Genomic DNA, 20,346 nt, shown 5'->3' on the forward strand with positions numbered 1-20,346 from the left:
AAAAAAAAAAATAAATCAATCTAAAAAAAGAGGAAAAAACATATTCAAGCCTAAAAAACACGTCGAGGAAAACGAGCTCGACCAGCGTTATCCCGATCGTCGTCCTGGAGTCTAATTGTGGGAGGTGAATGGGCACGAAGACAAAGAGCCACGGCACTCGAGGACGCAGGAACGCGGAAGCGGGCGCAGCCGCGTAGGGAACCCCCGGCACAGGAGGGCGCCGACGCCGTTCGACGCCGTGGCGACGCGGGGACGTCAGTGGTGATGCCGCGTCCGCGAGTACCGTGTATCGACGACGGTGCCAGTTAGCCCGTGGGGTAGCATCGGGGTGGATCCGGTCGAGAGGGGCGCGTCAGGACGCGTCTTGACGCTCGCGCGACCCACGGAGCGTCCTCGACTTCCGCTTCGTCCATTTCAACTTCCTCTTTTTATTACCGTACTTCTCTAAATTCCCGCATCGCCAATACTTCCGTTGAAAATACATCATCCTTCATCGCGTTTCGTTGCGTTCGTCTCGAAAAAAAAAGAAAGGAATTTTTTAATCGTTCGATTTCTCAAATGAAGACTATTCAAGAGTAATCAAGAAGAAGGTAGAAGGACCCAAGACGACGTGTGAAATGAAAAGTGAAAATGCTGAGAAAGGTGTTCGGAGAAGAATTGAGAGAAGAGAAATGTACGATAAGTAGAAGCTACTAGCAGTCCCATTCTTTCCTACCCCTCGAACCACGATCGATTTTATTCCTCGCCTTGGGATGAACGATTCCTCGTGCTCGAGCGGCCTGATGGCTAACCTTTGAACACGGCCGACAGCTAGGCAAACATCGTTATCCCCGGGGACGTTTTTCGAGACGGTTTAGAAGTGCTTTTCTTTTGTTCGTGTACAGAAAAAAAAAAAAGAGAGGAAACGGGACGGAGGATTATTTTTTTGAATTTTTCTTTCGTCTTTTTTTCTCTATACTCTGTTTCCTTTACGTTGGTTAATCGTATTGGTGAACGTGAGTGAAATCGATTTGAACGATCGCTGCGGTGGATTGTTTTGATTAGTAGCTGAAGATGGACTCGTGAGAATAATTAGGTGTACATACGAGAGGCTTTTAGGAGTTAAAAGGCGGGAAGGATGGTGCTCGAGGCTGAATCGTGGACCGCAGGTTTAGCGTAATTAGGATGTTGTTTTACGATATGATTTTGATGGAGTAACGAGTAGTCCCTCGAGTTGCAATTAACGCAGGGGTATGAAGATTCACGTGAAATTTTTTATTACAACTTTTCGTGGAGTACTGGTAAAGATTCTACTTTGAAATTTATTTTTAAATAGGGGAGAATATTTCTGTTTTTTTTTTTATTTTTTTTTTATTGTTATTCGTATGAAGAATCTCGTAGAATTTTTCGTTACAATTTTTTTGTGGAGTACTGGTAACGATTCTACGTTGGAATTTATTTTTAAAGTGTCTTTAATGGGGGAGAATTTTTCTTTCTTCTTTTTTTCTTTAATTGTTACGTGTTTAATTAGGAAGACACATTTTTGGTTCGGCGAACAGCATGCTTAGGATATTCGGGTCCCCTTCGTCGTTTGATCTCCGCTAAAGCAAATAATTGAATTCTTGCAGCACAAAGGCCAGCATCGGGGAAATAAGGGACAGAAAGTGGAGTATTCGTGAAATGGGAAGGCTCTGATCACGAGAATACATTTCGAAGTATCTGCTGGATCGATTGTTTCAACGATGAATCGGGAAAATGAAGAAGTATGTTCAAATTGTTCGTTTAGGAAAACAAGAAATAAAAGAAATAATTCTCTGCTCTTTTAATAATGCAAGTTTTAAATTTTTTCGCATTTCTCAATATTATATTTCATCATTGTCCTCAAAGAGAGGGAACAAAAATTGCACACTCAATATACTGCTTTTTCAATAATTTAAGCTTACAATTTTCTCCCATTTTTCAATATTAATTTTCAACATATTACACTTTATCATTGCCGGAAAGAAAGGGGACAAATATTTCCACAAATCATATACTCTGTTTTTTCCATAATTTAACCTTCAGATTTTCCCTCGCTTCTCAATAATACCAATTTTATTATTGGATGAATAATGTTTTCCCAATTTTTAAACTTTCTACTTTTTCTTTACATTAAATTATAGTAAAAGTGATAAAAAATTCTTCGTCTATGTTAATTGAAAGAAATGAAACCAAAGACATTCAAATCGTAATATCGTTGTAGCAGCGACCAGTGTCCCAAACACTGTGCGGAGCGTTGCAAAAGGAGCCAAATTGCAAGTGTCTGGTGCTGTCCGTGTTAATATACGGATGCCTTGCCGCAGTGACGTGGTGTAGATGCGCGAATGTCACCAAGGTACGTCACTTCCTCTGCATTACGGAGATCCCTATCCAAACAATGCTACAAAAACTTACACCTCGAGTGTTCGTTCAGGGAAAAAGGATTCTCTTGAGTGGTAATTGTTCCGTAGGTCGTAATCAATTTCTCGAGGTACCCGATTAAAAGCACGAGACACGTGTCTCCCTGCGACGATGGCTACATTTACATTCCCGTGAGTATCTATATAGGAAAATTCATTCGAATCACATCCATATTATCCGATATAAAAGTCAACATTCTCAAAATTTCGTAATTTCGATACGTATAGAAATAAATGAACCGCATTTCACGAAAAGAAAAAGAAATAAAATTACAGCCGAAAGATGAATTTTGGAATTTAAAAAATTCTAACTTTCCATTAAATATCCGAAATACGTATTTTTTGGATTACACGAAACTTTTTATAATTCCATGTCGTAGTATATTTTTCACATTCTTTCTTCCTGTAACTTTCTAAAAATTTCCTGGTGTCGATACATTTCGAAATAAATGAACCAAACTCGCTTCACAAAAAATATAACAGAACAGAACAGAACTGAAAAATGAATTTCTGAAAAATTTTTTCATAATTCCACTTTTTAGTATCTTCATTATATTCTCCTGAAATTACATATATCAACAATTCCAGGTGGCGTTCATGGGGATGCTGTACCTGGTCTACCTAGTGGAGTGTTATCACTCGCCGATCAGAATCGACTTGTTACACGCTGAGAGCCAGGATAGTGTGCTGTCCAAGATCTTGCAGTTGAAGTCCGCACAACCGACCATATGGTGGAAGGCGGTTTCGTACCACTACGTGAGACGAAAACGTCAAATTACGCGGTACAGAAACGGGGACAATTACACGACGACGCAGGTAACGCATAGCGCGCAACGTGCAACGCATATCTCGTAATCCAGACGAAAGGAAATCGCGGGATGGTAAATCGTTGATACGCTTTGCGCGAGTCTCACTGAGCCTTGTACGAGGACAGATGGACCATTTCTTCGTTTCTATCTCTATCAGATTCTTGCATCACTGTTAAATTTTTTTTTTCTAGAATTTTTCTTTGTGAAATATAGGGATCAGTAAGTATGAAATTAATTCTGTGAATTATTCTACGTGAAATATTCAAGGATGATTAATTTCAGATTCGATAGTTTGAAATCAATTTGTCACCTTGATACTACAAATGTTACAGATAACTGAAATATTTAATATTATTAGTAGCATTCAGACTTACAAATGCGTTTTCTTTTTTTTTCTTTAAAACTAATGTAGTGTAGGGTCGAGTCCGGGATGGAGAGAGGTTTGGCGGAATCAGCTGATAAAGGCGAGAGACGAGACAGTTTAATTCTAATAAATAACTAATAATTTATTCTACACGGACACGAGTCCTATTCTCAGCCACGCTCCTTCAATGTACTTTTCTCACTCCAAGTTCGTTTTCCACACACACCTTTTTCCACACGCTATTCGTTTTTAAACTGTCCCTTGACGAGGGCGTTTCTTCTCTCCGCCAATTAGGGCTGTTTTCGGACGTACCCCTACGACGTTCCCTTTCTACCGCGATTTTGGCGGAAAACCCGTTTCGCCCGGGAACGTCGCTTTCTGTCCTTTCCTTCTGGTGACCAGATTTATGGCACGTCTTACCCACGGTCACATCCACGGGGGCCGCCCCAAACCCTAAATTTTGCCGACAGTAGGAATAGAATGTTAGATCCGTTAATCACGGAGATGACGAGACGGATAAAACGAGACAGTAACACACACACGTCGTATCGTATCGTATCGTAATCACTGCTATTCTGCCCGCGCGCGCCGCGGGCACGTCCTTTTAACGGCGCGTCGCCCGAACGTTCTCGACGTTTCCTTTAAATTCTGTGTGTTTGTCAACGCTTTTGCCTGCCCGGTCGTGGTACGTCAAAGCATTCTCGCGACCGACGCTCACGCACACACACACACTCGCTCGCACGTGCCTATCGGGCGTTGAAGCAACGAGAATGTTCGATTGACCGTATTCGCGACTTTTCTATTACGCCTGCTTCCTACATTAATAAATTTGAGATGTCTGATATTAAGGTGAAGAGTTGTTCCTGGTAATTATAGCGAGGGATGAGTTAGTAGCAGCTCAAGGTCGTCCCCCCACCACTGATATATTAGCTACCCCCACTCTTCTATTCATGCTAGAGGCTAGAGAATGCTTTCGATCAAACTGAATTTTTAATCCTAGGAAACCTAGACTGTTGGGAGGTTTAATTTCAAATTTTTAATTCAAGAAAAATAATTAAAAATGAAAATACAATTATTTTTTCTGACACGAGAACACGTTATTTAAACAAATTATTTTATGAGAAAAGCTAAAGCTACAAATTTTCACCCTATCTTGGGCTTCCTAGGGTTGCGGAAGGCTAGATCTGTCGAAATTTGTAAGAAATTACTAAAATTTCATATCTCTATTGGTATTTTTCCTAATTCCTTCTGAATCCTGCTTAATTTTATCGTACAATAGTATAGTGTACCCCTATCTGTTCCATTCAATATGGCCCATCTTTCCTCGATTTATTCTTCTATTTAACAAAACACCACCTTCCAGGTCTACTATGAGAGGATAAACACACACGCTGCTACGTCCTTTTACTATTACGACTACTGCGGCGTGAAGGACATCAGCAAGGAGCTGATAATGGATCCAAAGGTACCAATTACGAAGATTAATCTAAGCAAAGGGTTCGCCTTCTCGAATATGAGATCAGCGACAGAGTTTGAAGAAGCCAGATCAAGATTCTTCGCGGAGCAAGTACGTCAAATTAGAAATACATTTCAAATTAAGATTTCTGAAATCTTTCAATTAATCATGCTTGCCAATAAAATTGAATAATTCACCGAATAATGAATTCTCTAATTGGTCAAGATTATTTGATTAATTGAAATATTTGGAAATTTTTCAATTAACTTGCCAATAAAATTTGACAGATCGCTAAATACTGAATTTTTTTAATTAGTCAAGATTATTCGGTTAATTGAGATATTAAAATTTCAAGGAGCTAAGAGACGATTATATGGAAATGCGAGAAGGTCTGGATTTGGGATACAATCCAAATCCTACGACTTTGGTGGCTGTCCTTGGCAACCCTTGGTTCACTAATCGCTACGTCTACTGGTGCCTCAGTGCTCTGTTGCTCAGCTGGCCTTTGAGAGTGATCATAGAGTACAAAACGCAATATGCTGACTATCAGGTAAAACGAGTCAACACCTTTCTACATTCACCCTATAATAATTCAGTTCTTCCTCCTTATTATAATTATAAGATCGAAGAAAAGATACTGTGACAAATAACAACAAACTTCTACTCATATTTTCCCATAATTCTTCACTTCCTTAATCCTGGATTAGTCTAACAGGGTCTGACAAACCCAACGTAAAATTTTCAAAAAGAACACATCAAATCGAAGAGGCTCAATTTATCTCACCGCAACAATCTTTAATTCCCCTTATCTCTCACAATTCCCCTTGTCAGATCCATCAATGAGATTTCAGTGGTTCGAGGATTTGAAACAATCCAAAAAGAAAATAAGAATTCTACATTCTCAAAATGTACCATGAAAATTCACCAAACTAACGTTAGAATTAACATTAAAAACTATCAGAACAATTCATCAGACCAACTTAGATTAGAATATCTACTAAACTTCTGTTTCAACACTGTTAGGGCCACGTAGTTATTTCTGAGAAAGTCAATTTGTTTACCAAAGATTGTATATTTTCTAAAGGACTTGAATCTGGCTGGAAGACGACACCAACTTTCTCTCGAAATATTGCCCAGCCAGATCGCCCTCAATCAGCAATTCACTTATCGTAAGCCCACATACAATGAAAATAGGGACCTAGGATTTATGGATCGCTTCCCCGAATAAGGAACTTTTTTGTGACTTCCTGCAGGTCTTGTTTACTGGATGAAATATTGCATAATCGAAAAACCGCCTCTGTTTGTAATAGGGCAATTCTAGGTCCCACTTTTCTGCATTTCCCTCCAAGGTGCGACTTGAAGGAAAGATTTTTAGAACGATGAAAGGAACGTTTTTCGATTTGAAAGCGTTACACCTTCAGAGACAGAAATCATTCGGGCTTAGGAGAAATTCATTGAACTGTACAATTGTGAACTTTAAATTTTTCGGACTTTTGCACTTTGGACATAAACGTCCAAAAACGTCATTTTTTGTACTGAACATCGGGACAATAATCGGGACACAGTTTCTACAAAACTGTGTAAGAGTATTGAATAAATAACTTCATTGTGTTAGCAAACCATTCATTTACCACATATTCTAATACCACCTTGATTAACATACATCTCAATTAACAATTTATCAGATCACCAAATTATTCGGAATAAACTACGACACACCAAGTGGAAGCGAACCAATCCACGCGTCCATGAGCCAGCAGACCATCAATCAACCAGGCTCCTACATGCTAGCTCCTAGCTACAGCGAGGCACTTCTGATGGATCCAGCACCTGACCAACGTCCAGCAGAGTCTCAAGTAACAAGCATAACCGAAATGGTGCCGAGTTACTCAGAAGCTTTGCTCTATCAGCGTGCAGAGCAAGGCTGCATCATCAATGAGGAAGTAAACGAGGATGGAAACCGTCGACTAGCATTACGCGAATGTTCCTGTCCCTGTCACGCCAATGCCTCCACCTTCGAGATGAATGTATTAGAAGAAGGAACCGGACAAGAAGAAAACAGCGGACAATCCAACGAACAGGTAAGGCAACCACTGATAGAAACCTCCGTCGAAGTTCATCCATCAAGTTGCACGTTAATCAGCGAAACAGAGAATGGAAAATGTGGAAGTTGTGGGAAATTCTTGGTGGAAGCTCAGTTAGAGAGTTCAGAGATATCCAGAAGCGAGTTGAATATCGAAAATCCCGGTACAAGTTCGACACAGAGAATTCACAGTATGAGAAAAGGGATGACGGCTAATTTGATGCCTCGAGACATGTCTGAACCGAATCTCAGATCGAGGACAGAACTGATAGAAGCTGATACTAAGTTCTTGAAATTGAATGGACAAAGTTTGAGGAATATTCTGGAGAGTGACCAGGAAGAGGAGTTTAATATCGAGAATAGAATGCAAGAGATGAGACAGGCTAAAGTAAATGATTCAACCAGGGGAAATAAGTTCAGATTCTCCCTTTGTTCACTCGACGAAACTAGTTCCAGAGCAACTGTAGATGCAAGCAGAGGTGCAATACCTAAGAGGATAAACAGCAGAAGCAGAGTGATAGCGAATCCTATGTCGAACGAGAGTGGCACGTTGCCAGATTCGAAGACTTATTTCTGTTTGAAGTCGATTCTCAAGCAGAATAAGAGAAGGTACACGTTGATTACCGCGAGGGAGCTTCAGAATTTCTCTGATAGGGAGGACGATGAAGTAGACAGGCGTTTGGAGAATCGAGCGTCTTATCACGAAGGATGCACTCCAGTTTGTGCTTCTTCGAGCAACGATGGAGGAAAGTTCAATCTATTTTCGAGATCCAGGGAGAGTTTGGATGGGGTTTTGGGAAAGAGGAAGAGACAATTCTTGGAGAATATTTCCACGGAGAAGGGTGAAGATGGAGCATTGAAACGTGAGAATACCAGGTGAGTATTTTTCTATTTTTCTTATATTTACGAAATGAAAAAACTAAATTACTAAATGGTTCAGCAATATTTAACAGAATTAAAGAAATTCTTTGACACGTTCAAACACAAAAGTCGAACCATCTCAAACTACAAACAATTAAATCGAGCTATACAGGGTGTCTTGTAAATCGTTGTACAACAGACAAGGAAGTGATTCCTTATAAAAAAAAAAAACAAAAAACAAATAAGGATAAAAATTGGTAAAAAAATACAGCACGGAACATTTTTCTTTAGACATATATTGTAAAGTGTACATTTCTAAGTAACACATGCTTTGAATTTTCCGGTGGTCTCTTTTGGTTCTTGAGATATGCGCTTTTCAAATATTATAAAAATAACATTCTTAAAAAAAGAAATTTAGTCTTTATGACTTTAACCTTGACATATACATTCAAGATTTTTTGCTATAAAGTAAAAGCGTCGGCGCCTCCCCCTGCACCCCCACCCCGAAGAAATTCTAATCTAATCTAACCTAACCTAACCCAAACCCAACTTCCATTTAAAATTAGAATTAGATTAGGGTTAGGGTTTGGGTTTGGGTCGCGTTCAATTGTAACGTTAAGTTACAAAAATGTGTATAATTTTTGAAAATAATATATTTTTATTTTACATATCATTATTAAGAGGATACGTTTCTGAAAAAATTGTTCAATACGTTCATAATTCGAAAATTCTGCTAAATACCCCGCATAATGTTTTTTACCTGTGTCATATCGTGGTAGCAATACCACCGGGGTGCAAACCCCGTGTATCTAGCCATGTACGTTCAATATTTTGTGTATGAGCGATAATTTCTGGGTTGATGAAATTATATCTATGGTTCACTATTAAATATCTGTACCCCTCATTTTTTAAATATTCATATGATTTCCAACAATCTGATATTATAGTTGTTCCTGGTTTGATCTATTGCTTTATTATTCGCAAAAGAGTTTCTATAGATCATACACTTCAGAATTACTGTTTAGTTTCCTTAAAAGAGACCGCCGCAAAATTCGAAGTGTATGTTACTTAGAAATGTACCCTCTACAATATATGTATGTCGAAAGAAAAATGATCCGTGCTGTGTAAGTTTTTGTCAGCTTTTGCCAAAATGAGAAAAAGTGTGGGGTAAAATTTTTTGATTGCTTGTCTAATTTTCTAAAAAAATAATTTTCAATATAAAAGTACCACCCATTGATTAGGGTGTATAAGACGCATGTTGTATGTGATCAAATTATTAGTTTAAATTTTGCTACATAATGTTAGTATTTAATGCTAATATTGTAGTGAAAACAGTAAACTTTTTGATGATTTTTACAAATTATATACTATTTATTACTGAAAGTAAAATAAATTACCAAAATTACCAGTTAAACATTGCACTGGACTTATTTAACTTAACCCCTTAACGCTCACATTTTTCTCAACTTGATGTGCCAAAAATGATCAATTTTATTCTTTTTTAATTATTTCCTAGACGTATAGAAATAAGTTTTCCATTTATTTATAATGCTATGATTTACATTTTTGCAATAGAATAGAAAGGATAGCGCAATATGAACAGTGAAAAAAGAAAAATTAAACAAAATTGCACTTTTTGGAGGGTTAGTTATGCACGTGTAAGACACAGGCATGAGCGTTAAGGAGTTAAACCTAAATTTGATGTTTAAAGTTATTTTCCTCAAAAACTAGGCACACAGTCAAAAAAACTTCATCTTCCTTTTTTTACTTATTTATTCACCGGAAACCCTGTATAGGATGATCTAGAAAGAACCACTGAAAAAACGTCTGGAAAAAATATGTGCATTTTTCCACACAGAACTCTCATCTTCGCCAGTCCCATACAAGAAGTCTGTCCAGGCGACCCCTTCGGAGGAAAAGACGTGGTCCGTACCAGACAAGAGGTCGATTCCACTCCTACAGAAGAATCACCAAACCACACAGTCCTCACTCAACTAGGACGTTCCTTAGCCTGTGACCGGATGTCCTCGAGACGTCGCTTCCAAGACTCGCGCAGACAACGTTATTCAGACACTTCTCATCCTTCCTCTTTCTCTTGTCCACCAGATCGTCAACATCCTTATCCATATGCCTTCTCAGCTTCCACAGACGCCGTAGACAATATAGATTTCAGCAAGAACCAATCATCAGCTCGAGTTTACCAACATGCAACCTCTTTTCCACCTTATGAAGGATCGACCTCGAATCGTAATGAAAAATTCGCTGATCAAGCGACTGCAGTCGATAGAATCTCTCCAGAAAATGTTTCTAGATTACCGACTAAAGGTGAATTGACTCGTTCGTTAACAGAAAGACGAACGAGACCAGTCAGACAAAATGTGAACTTCCGTCGAAGTTTCACTGGAAGAGTGGAGGATTACAGAATGGAGAATAACAAATGGGCGAATCTGAACATGGAGACGTCGTTATAACGAAGGGACATGCGAAGCCAAACTGTAAATATCCGTCCTGCCACTTTTCAAGATCCTGTACATACAGCGTAAATGCGATTTACCCGGCCCCGCCTTTCAATTATTTAAAAGGAGGTTGAATTTTTGGACGGAGGGGATGACAGAGGGCGTGAAACGCTGTCTATGTTGCCAATAGGGAATACACAGTGGATTTTTAGGAGTGATTCTCATATTTTTGCGCAATATGCCTCGTTAAAGTCGCGAAAACGCAAATTGGCGTCAATTATGCGCACAGTTTAAGCTGCAGTTGGTAAAGAAGGGAGATTTGGAGGAGTTTAGATGACAGGCGTGGATCAACGATAAATTGGATAAAGGCGTTTTTACCTATTCAATATACGTGAAGTATAGTAGCATGTTTGTGCTAATCATCTATAGACCAAACTGTTCCACAATTCTTCATGATAAAGTGTCTCTGATCTTGATCGATGAGGTGGGGTTAATCAATCCTTGTTACATATAGTATTCACAAAAATTTTCACCTGTGAATATTTTTTAAACGAATATTGAAATATTGACGAATTATTTGGTGAAGATTTTATTATTAGAAAAATTATATCGAATAATTTTTGGGTCTCTCAATAACTTAAATTTTTTTCTACGAAATATCATACACGACTTTTTTTTTTGGCAAATTTGTTTTTATATTTGATGTTCGACAACGTGATCAACAAACGAACCTAAAGCTAACAATGAACACAATTACTTTCCGAGAAAGCAACACTGTCTTGTACTGCATTATTTACAAGTACTACAAAAAGTTAAAATGATAGTGTCATTAAAAGAATACACTAGACGTTAATGGATTAAAAACAATTAAGGAAATTTTAATGATTTAAGAAATGGAAAAACCATAAATTATTAGCAAACGATAAATAGAATTTATCGAGTTGAAATAACTCGCCTTAAACAAGCTATAACTCGTAGCAGTTGCAATGTTTTGAAATATGATCACTATTCCAACTGAACATGCACGCACGAAGAAAAAAAAAGGGTTGTTTCCATCCCACTCCATCGCTCGAGGGTTTTTTTCACACACACTTGGAACGCACGAAGCATCGAACCTACGCCGCGGCGTCAATTTGTATGTACGAACACGATGTTTATAGGGATCGTTCGCTCAAACAAGTAAGCCAGGAATAAACATAGATTTTACGTGCAAGAAGAAATGCGTATTATTAAGCAAAACGAGGAAAACTTAATCGAAATGGAAATCCGTGCCGAAAAAAAGTAGGAAAAGAAAAACGATTGAAAGTCTTCGCTTCTCCGTGCATATAGTAATATGAACAAAAAAAAGTACACACGTTATATATATACATATACATATATTTTTGTCTACATGTTTGCTCGCTGCAACAGAGAAGAAAGAGGCTATTCGTAAAAATTCCGATCATTTTTACCGGTCTCTCGACAATTTTGACCGAGGACTTTGTATTTATTAGACGATTATATACATGCATATACTATTGTAATATTACCGCGAGAAAACAAAAAAAGACGCACCGTTAATGCTTTTAGGAAGATATTTTTCATATACTCGAATAATGTGTATCAATGCCAATTGCTGATCGTGATAATCATTAATAGAAGTTGTTGCATTAAAAGAAGAAGAAAAATTATAATCTTGGTATAATTAAGATATTTCTTATAAAATGAAAAAATAAACAATAGGATGGTATCCCTGTTTTATAATTCAAAGGGTTTAAAAAATTGAAACTATATAACCTTGAAAAGTATTCAAATATTTCATTTTATTCTTCTTTTTACATTGGTTATGTAAAAATTTCATTTAATATTAATCTAGTATTTAAAATATTAACGATCTTAATTATACCACGATCATTCGTATTTATAGTAAATTCATCGAGATTCTGGAAACTGTAATATCTGCATATGTGTGTACGTGTAATTTCACATAATTATCTACCCTCGACGAAAAATATTATTAATCAAGTTAGAATTTTGTCAACCCATTCAATTTCAATTCATTTATTGACAAAATAAAAAACAAGTAATTATTGTTTTATTCAAAATTTGATTCCTCTTAAAAAAGAGAATAAGTACACGTTCATACTCTTAATTCTATACACATATATATTTATTATAAATATTCTCTATCTACTATATTGATCAATTTCATGTTTATCTTACGAATTTTTAACTAATTTTATTCGAATGGGTTGAAATTTATTACATGTGTCGTAAAATTCAAACCATAGCTAGCTACTGAAATCGTACTCACCAATTCTGGCTGTTATTTGCGCTGAAAATGCCAAAATTCCCTCCAGAGCCGCTCGATTTTCGTCTAGGTAGCAAGATCTTCCGTAAAACCACAAAAACTAATAAACAGTCATGGTATTCCTTGAATTTTCGACACTAAACTTCACTCGACGTACAGGGTATAAAAAAATTAATGATCACGGCTTCAGGGGGTGAATTGAACATTGAAAATTAATGTTAAATTTTTTTTTTTACATCGACGTATTCTGCTCGACGAGAAGACAAAATGTCTGAAAGGAGCCATATGCCGCAAACAAATAGTTTCCGAGATAAACGTTAATAAAGATTGGCAATGATTTGATTGTGTAGAGCTATACGTATAGACTAGGGTCTACTAACTTCTGCTATTTGGTGGGATCTAACCGTTAGGACACGCTCGGTATAATGGTGTGCGTGCCCCTACTCAACACCCGTTTGGTTCGGGCCCGCCTTCGAGTTTAGACCTTGCTGTTCCTTTAAACGGCGTTTGTGTAGGGGCACGCACACCATTATACCGAGCGTGTCCTACACGGCTAGATCTTACCAAATGGCAGAGTGTCAGTAGGTTAGTAGGTCCTATACGTATAGCTCTACGCAATCAAATCGTTGTCAAACTTTATCAACGTTTATCTCGGAAGCTATTTGTTTGCGGTATATGGCCCCTTTCAGACTTTTTCTCTTCTCGTCAAGCATAATACGTTGATGTAAAACAAAAATTTTACATTAATTTTCAATGGTATAAACAATTTTGCGGAAACTTTTTTTTACAAATGTCCACCGATCCAAGAGTGTAGATTCACCCCCTGAAGCCGTGACCATTAATTTTTTTACACCCTGTACAGTATAATCACATTTCGAACCGCGTCTTTAAATGGCAAGTACGACACGCAACGCTACCGCGACTTTGGCGCGACATTCAAACGAACGAGAAAATAGCTGAGCCGCCATATAGCGTAGATGTTTACAACTTGTTGAACGACGAGCGACGAAGCATGTGATAACAGAACTCGATTCTCACGATATATAAGTGTTAAGGCATCTCAGGATAACGCGCGTGATTACGTTTTAAGTTTACATGTGACACGAATGGCAGTTTTCTATTCCGCGTACTATAGGACGTTCGATAGGCACGTCTAACCAAACAAAGTGCAAAGAGGCACTTTCCATAGCGATGGATGTGACAACATGAGTAGTGCAGAAACTAAATTTAAAATGTTTAAAATAATATGTGTATTTCATTGGAGTTTGATATGAGAAAATTGAAATATAAATAGGTTAATTAATTAATCGTGAAGAAGATCGCGTCATAGTGATTATAAAGATAAATGGTTTTATTAAATAGGATACATATTGACTAGCTTGGAGTCGAACGTTAAAATTTGAAAGTGTCTCTTCCAACGAACCACTCGAGCCTTCAATGTTCGAAATATTCATCGATCCATAGTTTCGTAGAGGCAAATTTAGGCTTTAAGGAATAATCGACGATTTAGACGTGAAATGCGTGAGTAAAATTGATCAATTAATTCGAACAATCGAATGGTGTTTGTCCACAAACCCTATTCGAATTTCACTTTATTACGAATCTACGGTCGCACGAAGCGTTTCGATTGAAAAAGAACAATACGAAAATTTGGCTATCGCGAAAAAAGAATTGCACGTCAAGAAGGATTTCGCTGATTATTGCTTAATGTTTATGCAAATTATTCACGCGAATTTAATTCAAGTTTCGACATGTAACGGAATCCTCGTTGCCGTGCAATGTTAAAGAACAAAAAAACCCATGCCGTCTCAGAAAAGTGCTCTTCTAAATAAAAAAAAAAATGTTATTATACGGCGAATTGTCTATTATTACGCGATCATTTGGGAATGCGTTTATATGCGATACGTACACGCATATTCGTTCGCGTAAAAAGCCTGTAATTGTATACTGCTGCGTATATAACTATTATTATGACTATTATTAACGACGATATACAAATCATTCCTGTAAAGAGAAAAAAAAAAAAACAAAAACAAACGATATGATTATAGTACAATAAACGTTGACACGAAAAAGGAACGCGTTTCCTTGAAGTATTTACGATTTTTAATTACTCTTTTCAACGCATATAAAATTAAAGAAAAATTAAACACTGGAATATTTTGATTTTAATGTATTTTTCTAAAACGTTGGACAGTATTAATAAAAGTATAAGATACAGACATGAGTGAGATAATAACAAAGATGGACTAAAAAAATCTTTACCACAAGAAAAACAATTATTATACATAGATTCACCGATACATTACTGGCATAATATATGATTGATTACAACACTAATATATCGGATTTTAAAGAAATTTCCTTTCTGATGCAGAGCGTGTACTGTTGATTACCGACATTTATACACATTTTTTTTTTTTTCGTTTGCTTCGTTCTTATAAACATTCATGGGAAGGGGAACGATAGGAACATTTTTTCTTTTACTTGTGCCCATTTTTCGCTTGCCATATTAAACAATAAAGTGTCTTTACGTAACTATAATAAGTATATATATTTTTTTTCTTGCAAACACTTGGCATTTTTATATGAACAGAAATAAGATATAGGACTCTTCGTTTAGTTGGACTAGCAATATCGGCAGACCATTGTGTCGGGCTAGTTCACAACGATTGTACGGTCAGTGAATGGCAGTAGCTTTGTTTTTTATAAAGTTAATTTTTCACGTAACCATTTTGTGTGTAATAGACTCGGTAATAAAGCGTTTTACTTCGCCAGAGTGAATACGAATTGTCGAACTTAAGAAGATACACTCCCTGTAATGAATAAATATACCAAAATATCATTATACCTCTGCTATACATGTATAAACATTTGTAAACACTAGATTGTTGTAAGTATTCATTTATTTACCTGTCCTGGGTATCTATGACTTCCTGCATAGATTTCTTCTTGTGAATCCCTCCTGTATATCTGTAAAAACAACAACATAAAATTCGTTCTGCTGTTTTAGTTAACTACAGTGGTATACCTACAGGTACTATCACGCTTATATGTGGTGGCAATGGTTTGTAATCAGACTGAATTGGAGCATTTGTTACTCCACTTTCCAAATCCTCTCTCGTTTCATAATCATCATCCTCTTCATCCTCATCCTCAGACTCACTAATATGTACTGACACTTGATTTGTTTCTGGTTTTGACCATTCAAAATATACTCCAAAACCAATGTCATAACCATCTGTTGCAAATTCCCAAAACAGACAAGAGCCATCTTCATGTGTTGGCACTCTAACAGTCACTGTTTCCCCATGTCCAACTTTAATAACTGCATCACCATCTTCCCTCCTGATTGTTTCCTTGAATTCTTCCACATCTTTCCTAGTCCACATCTCTGCACGAGCTATGGGTGGACAATCATCCTGTGGTTCATCAGAATCCTCTTCATTTAATGCAGCTGTTTCATTTGTCTCTTTGTGCTCTTCTATTTCAACATTTTCTGTTGTGGTATTGTTCATTTCTGTGGTTTGTTCATCTATGACTAACTGATTTTGTCTCAACTGTTGCATATATTGATGATAATGTTGCTCTTGTAGTTGCCTTATCAGAACACCTTGTTGCTCTGGATTCCCAGGATACTGTTGCTCCGCATACATTTTAAATTGATAATATGTTTGTTGATTTAAAGCATCTTGAATTTGTCTCCTCTGCATCTCTTCCTTTAATCTAGCTTCTGCTTCCTTTTGTTTCTGTTCATCTAGCTCTTTTAACTTCCTTTCTTCCTCCAATTTCCTTGCTTCCTCTTCTTTCTTTAACCTCAACTTCTCTTCAACATCTCTTCTTTGTGCTTCTACAACTGTTCTGAACAAGGGACATAGTTTATCTAATAAAAGTATAAATCCTTCCATTGCCTGCTCCTTGGATATGCTTCCCAAATTTTGCCATGCTAAACGCCTGTCCCTTCCAATAACATCTAACACACCCAAAGGTGGTGCATTCTCTGGTGTACATTTACCATGTGTTACTTGCTGGGTAAGAGCCACCAACTTCAGTTTGTCTTCATAAGACAAATGAACTGCTTTACCCTCCTTCTCTACAATAATTAAACAATTCACATATAACATCACATTAATATTAAAATAAAGTAATCTTATCTAGACACTATGGAACTCATACAAAGTGGACACAAGTATACAAAATCAACACACATTAATTACTAGTGAAGTTCTCATGAAAGTCTATACTTCAGCCTTCTAACGTATTGCAAATATATAGCACAACAATACATTAACGCATATCCACACGGACACGTCATCTTTCTGACACAACGCAGAAAATTGAATAGCGAGACTATTCTGGTAAACTGTCAATATAATCGACTCACCTTTGTAGAAATTCATCGCAATTTTGTACAGATCTTTAGTCTCGAAACCCCATAGACGAGGCTCCAGCCTCTCTCCGTTTTCTGCATCATTCTCATTTTTTACCGATTCCTCCGCGGATATCACCAATTTCTCGATCTTCCTCCCTACAGAGGAAATATCACCATTGGCGCCCGCCATTTGCAATTGCACTGACACGTCAAATACTGTCGCTAGAACCACAGACGAGGTACAAAATAGACCTATCACCTTAAGGAACTTTGTGTCTCACGATCTGAAATACCGATCGTGTAAAAAATCAGAGGTTTTGTTATGCCCTCTTCTATACAGAGCGGTGAGTTTAGGAATTATATACAATCCAACCATCAAAGATGGTAAAGTCAACAGATCTAAAAGATCTTTTGTTAAATCCGCATGTAAAGATACATAAGTTAAATAAATATATGTAGAGAGCGTCAACAGTTTTACCCCTGCAATCCAACATATACATATTTATATACATATATACATATTTATGCTCTTTCAACAGTTGTAAAACACGCGCATAGGATGAATTATCCATTAATAAAAAATTACGTTCTCATATTTTTCATTACAATGTACGAGAATATTATCAATTCATGAGATTTTGTTGATGAAAATGAATCTAAATGTGATCTTATTAAAACTGTTTATATTTTCATAATACCATTGTAAAATTTATTGTTTATATTATATAATCCGCAAAATATTGAATTCATGAAGATCTAATGAAAACTATAAACATTTGGTACTGAGTTATTATGCGAGTACCAAATATTGCTTACTTTTACCCTGTCTCGCTCGCATTCGGTATAATATGATCACCTTCTTTGTTGAATATAATGATAAAAGAAAAGCGAATTGAACGCACACATAACTAAAGGGTTTAGCAGGATAAGATGGTCAAAAGTACCCTTGAACCAATTAGGTCGAGGAATATACCATTCGATAGCTTACCGAAAGAAAACATTTGACACCAACTTTAAACCCCCTAGCTCGACCTAGGGGGCACTTACAGGGTGAGTTATGTTCATCGGTTTTTGGACTATTTTCCCTATTTAGGTGTACGCAAAAATTTTGAAAAAAATCTGGTACATTGCGTACATGAAGGCATATATTAGAGAATTTTTTCCGATTTTTTCGTTGCAAATCCTAGTTGTAAAAAATGAGAAACACAAAAACATGCGGATCTCTCTTGAAATATTAACATAGCTTTTTTATATGTTTTTAGTAGCAGCACCTTAACATAACTGTTACAGTCCAATTTTTTTCGATTTTTTGGTAAGATGCGTCATAGTTAAAAAAAATCAAATACTGATCTGTACGACACAACATAAATCGCACTAATATTAATGCATTTTAACAAGCAGTTTAGTATAGTAATAATTAGTATATGTACAGTATGTATGTATGTGTAATTTTCGAGTATGTAGTAAAAACATCCTTTTGTAATAAAAAGTAATTATTTATGAAGCTCAATCTCTTCTGAGTAAGAGATGATAATTTTTTTATGCGGTTAAGACATGTCAAAATTGGAAAAAATTAACAATATAATAGTTTCTACTCAAAATTATCGTCCCGATCAACTGTTTGTTTACCCGTGTGAAAGTAATTTGTAAGGATGACCAAGTATCAGGTTGATCGAAAAGTTTTGTCATCAGTTTTCTCTTGCATATTTACAATTCCGTTCAAAAATTTCGATAAATGACAGGAAACTCAAATACACATATACCCATTCTAATTGTCAAAATATGGATTATAAAAATACAATGCAACGAACTTGCAAACATATTGCCAGAGTATTTTAATCGCAAGAATGAGAAATTTTACATAAAGGGAACAAATAAATTACTGGATACTTAGGAAAGAATAACTAGAAATAAATATTATACCGCAGATTAATTGGTAAAACTTTCTTCGAAAGTTAGTTTACTTTGTTTGAAAATAAAACGATAAAACTTTCCGATCAATCTAATGTATGTATTATACATGTACAAGTATAGAATTCTATACTTCGTGTGCAATTGAGATATTTTGTTCCATTCCTTATTTGTAATTTTATAGTTACATTTAGTTCTAATTTCAACCACTACTAACGCTGTAATCTTATTCTGTGTTGAATCGGTAACGTTGGAAGCGACATGAAAATGGTAAGGGGGCTCTAGAGCCCCCATGATGTGGATAAAAAAATGTATTGGGTGATAAATCTATTCTGTACCTTGTCTGTGCTAGAACTAACCTAACTTTACTTTCTAACAGCGCATTCGGATCGAAACATTTCCAAAATCGTTGGCAAAACGATTGAACAAAAATACCCGCTTACCAAAATGTATCATTACGTGATATGTCTTTTACGTAGGCGCCTGTGTATATACGTATAATATTAATGGCTCAAGACCGTCTCTTTATTAGTCGATTGTTATATCGCCAGATTGGCCTAAGTACACTGACAATGTGACGTCAAAATAATTTCGGCGAATCGATTACAGTTTTTTGTAATGGTGAACCGTGAAAAATTCGGTAATACCATTTTTATGTATGTATTTCATAAAAACATGATGTTCCTACGTGAGAAATTTTCACGTAAATCTCGTTTATCCTTAATAATTAACATTAAAGTATTAAAAAGTAGTATATGTGTATCATTCAAGTTTAGACAATTAAGATGTTGTACAATACAGAAAAACATAAAACTTTTTTACTGTTGAAATAATTTATTAAAAATTCATATCAAATAGTATACATATAAAATGCTGTACATTGAACGATGTATTTCACCGAATAAAGAGGCCTTTCTTTCAATTTACATTGAACGGAGTATGTACCGCGCAGTCTACAGAGAGTACGAATCAATCACTGTAAATTTGCATCCCAATAACCTCACATCGAGCAAAAAATCGTTAAACATCTTCAATGCAGCAAAACAACGAAAATTCTACGCATACGCACGTACTCTGTTCACAGTCCTCATTCACCGATCGCTGGTTCAATTAAACATCACCGGCGGCGTATCTAGTTCCTTCCCCTGCCATTAGATGTCCCTAGCCTTGAGAGCAACACGTTTAGTCGGCGACCGAGAGTCGCGAGTGCATCTCGTAGTTGTGTAGTGTCGCTTATCTCGGCGTGCAGAGCGTAATGTAGTGGCGCGGGAGAGGCAAAAGCGGGTACGGACGCTTTCGATTCCGTGAGATCATTCCGTGACGGACC

The 20,346-nt window shown here is 36.6% G+C and overlaps 2 protein-coding genes across 2 annotated transcripts; one reads left to right on the forward strand and one right to left on the reverse strand.

Annotated features, from left to right (window-relative positions):
- The first annotated feature begins 1,721 nt into the window (after positions 1 to 1,721).
- LOC108577146 lies at positions 1,722 to 10,461 on the forward strand. The gene is made up of 8 exons (XM_017940253.1): positions 1,722 to 1,742; positions 2,222 to 2,353; positions 2,469 to 2,549; positions 3,006 to 3,233; positions 4,954 to 5,157; positions 5,402 to 5,596; positions 6,732 to 8,005; positions 9,849 to 10,461. The coding sequence occupies exons 1-8, from the start codon at positions 1,722 to 1,724 to the stop codon at positions 10,459 to 10,461; spliced, it is 2,748 nt and encodes a 915-aa protein (XP_017795742.1).
- A 4,710-nt stretch (positions 10,462 to 15,171) lies between these two features.
- On the reverse strand, positions 15,172 to 17,304 carry LOC108577136 (Golgi resident protein GCP60). The gene is made up of 4 exons (XM_017940242.1): positions 17,121 to 17,304; positions 15,772 to 16,829; positions 15,650 to 15,709; positions 15,172 to 15,552 (listed from the first exon to the last, which is right to left on the reverse strand). The coding sequence occupies exons 1-4, from the start codon at positions 17,296 to 17,298 to the stop codon at positions 15,451 to 15,453; spliced, it is 1,398 nt and encodes a 465-aa protein (XP_017795731.1). The 5' UTR covers positions 17,299 to 17,304; the 3' UTR covers positions 15,172 to 15,450.
- Positions 17,305 to 20,346: the final 3,042 nt, after the last annotated feature.

Source organism: Habropoda laboriosa, unplaced genomic scaffold, assembly GCF_001263275.1.
Source record: "Habropoda laboriosa isolate 0110345459 unplaced genomic scaffold, ASM126327v1 scaffold598, whole genome shotgun sequence".
NCBI lineage: Eukaryota > Metazoa > Arthropoda > Insecta > Hymenoptera > Apidae > Habropoda > Habropoda laboriosa.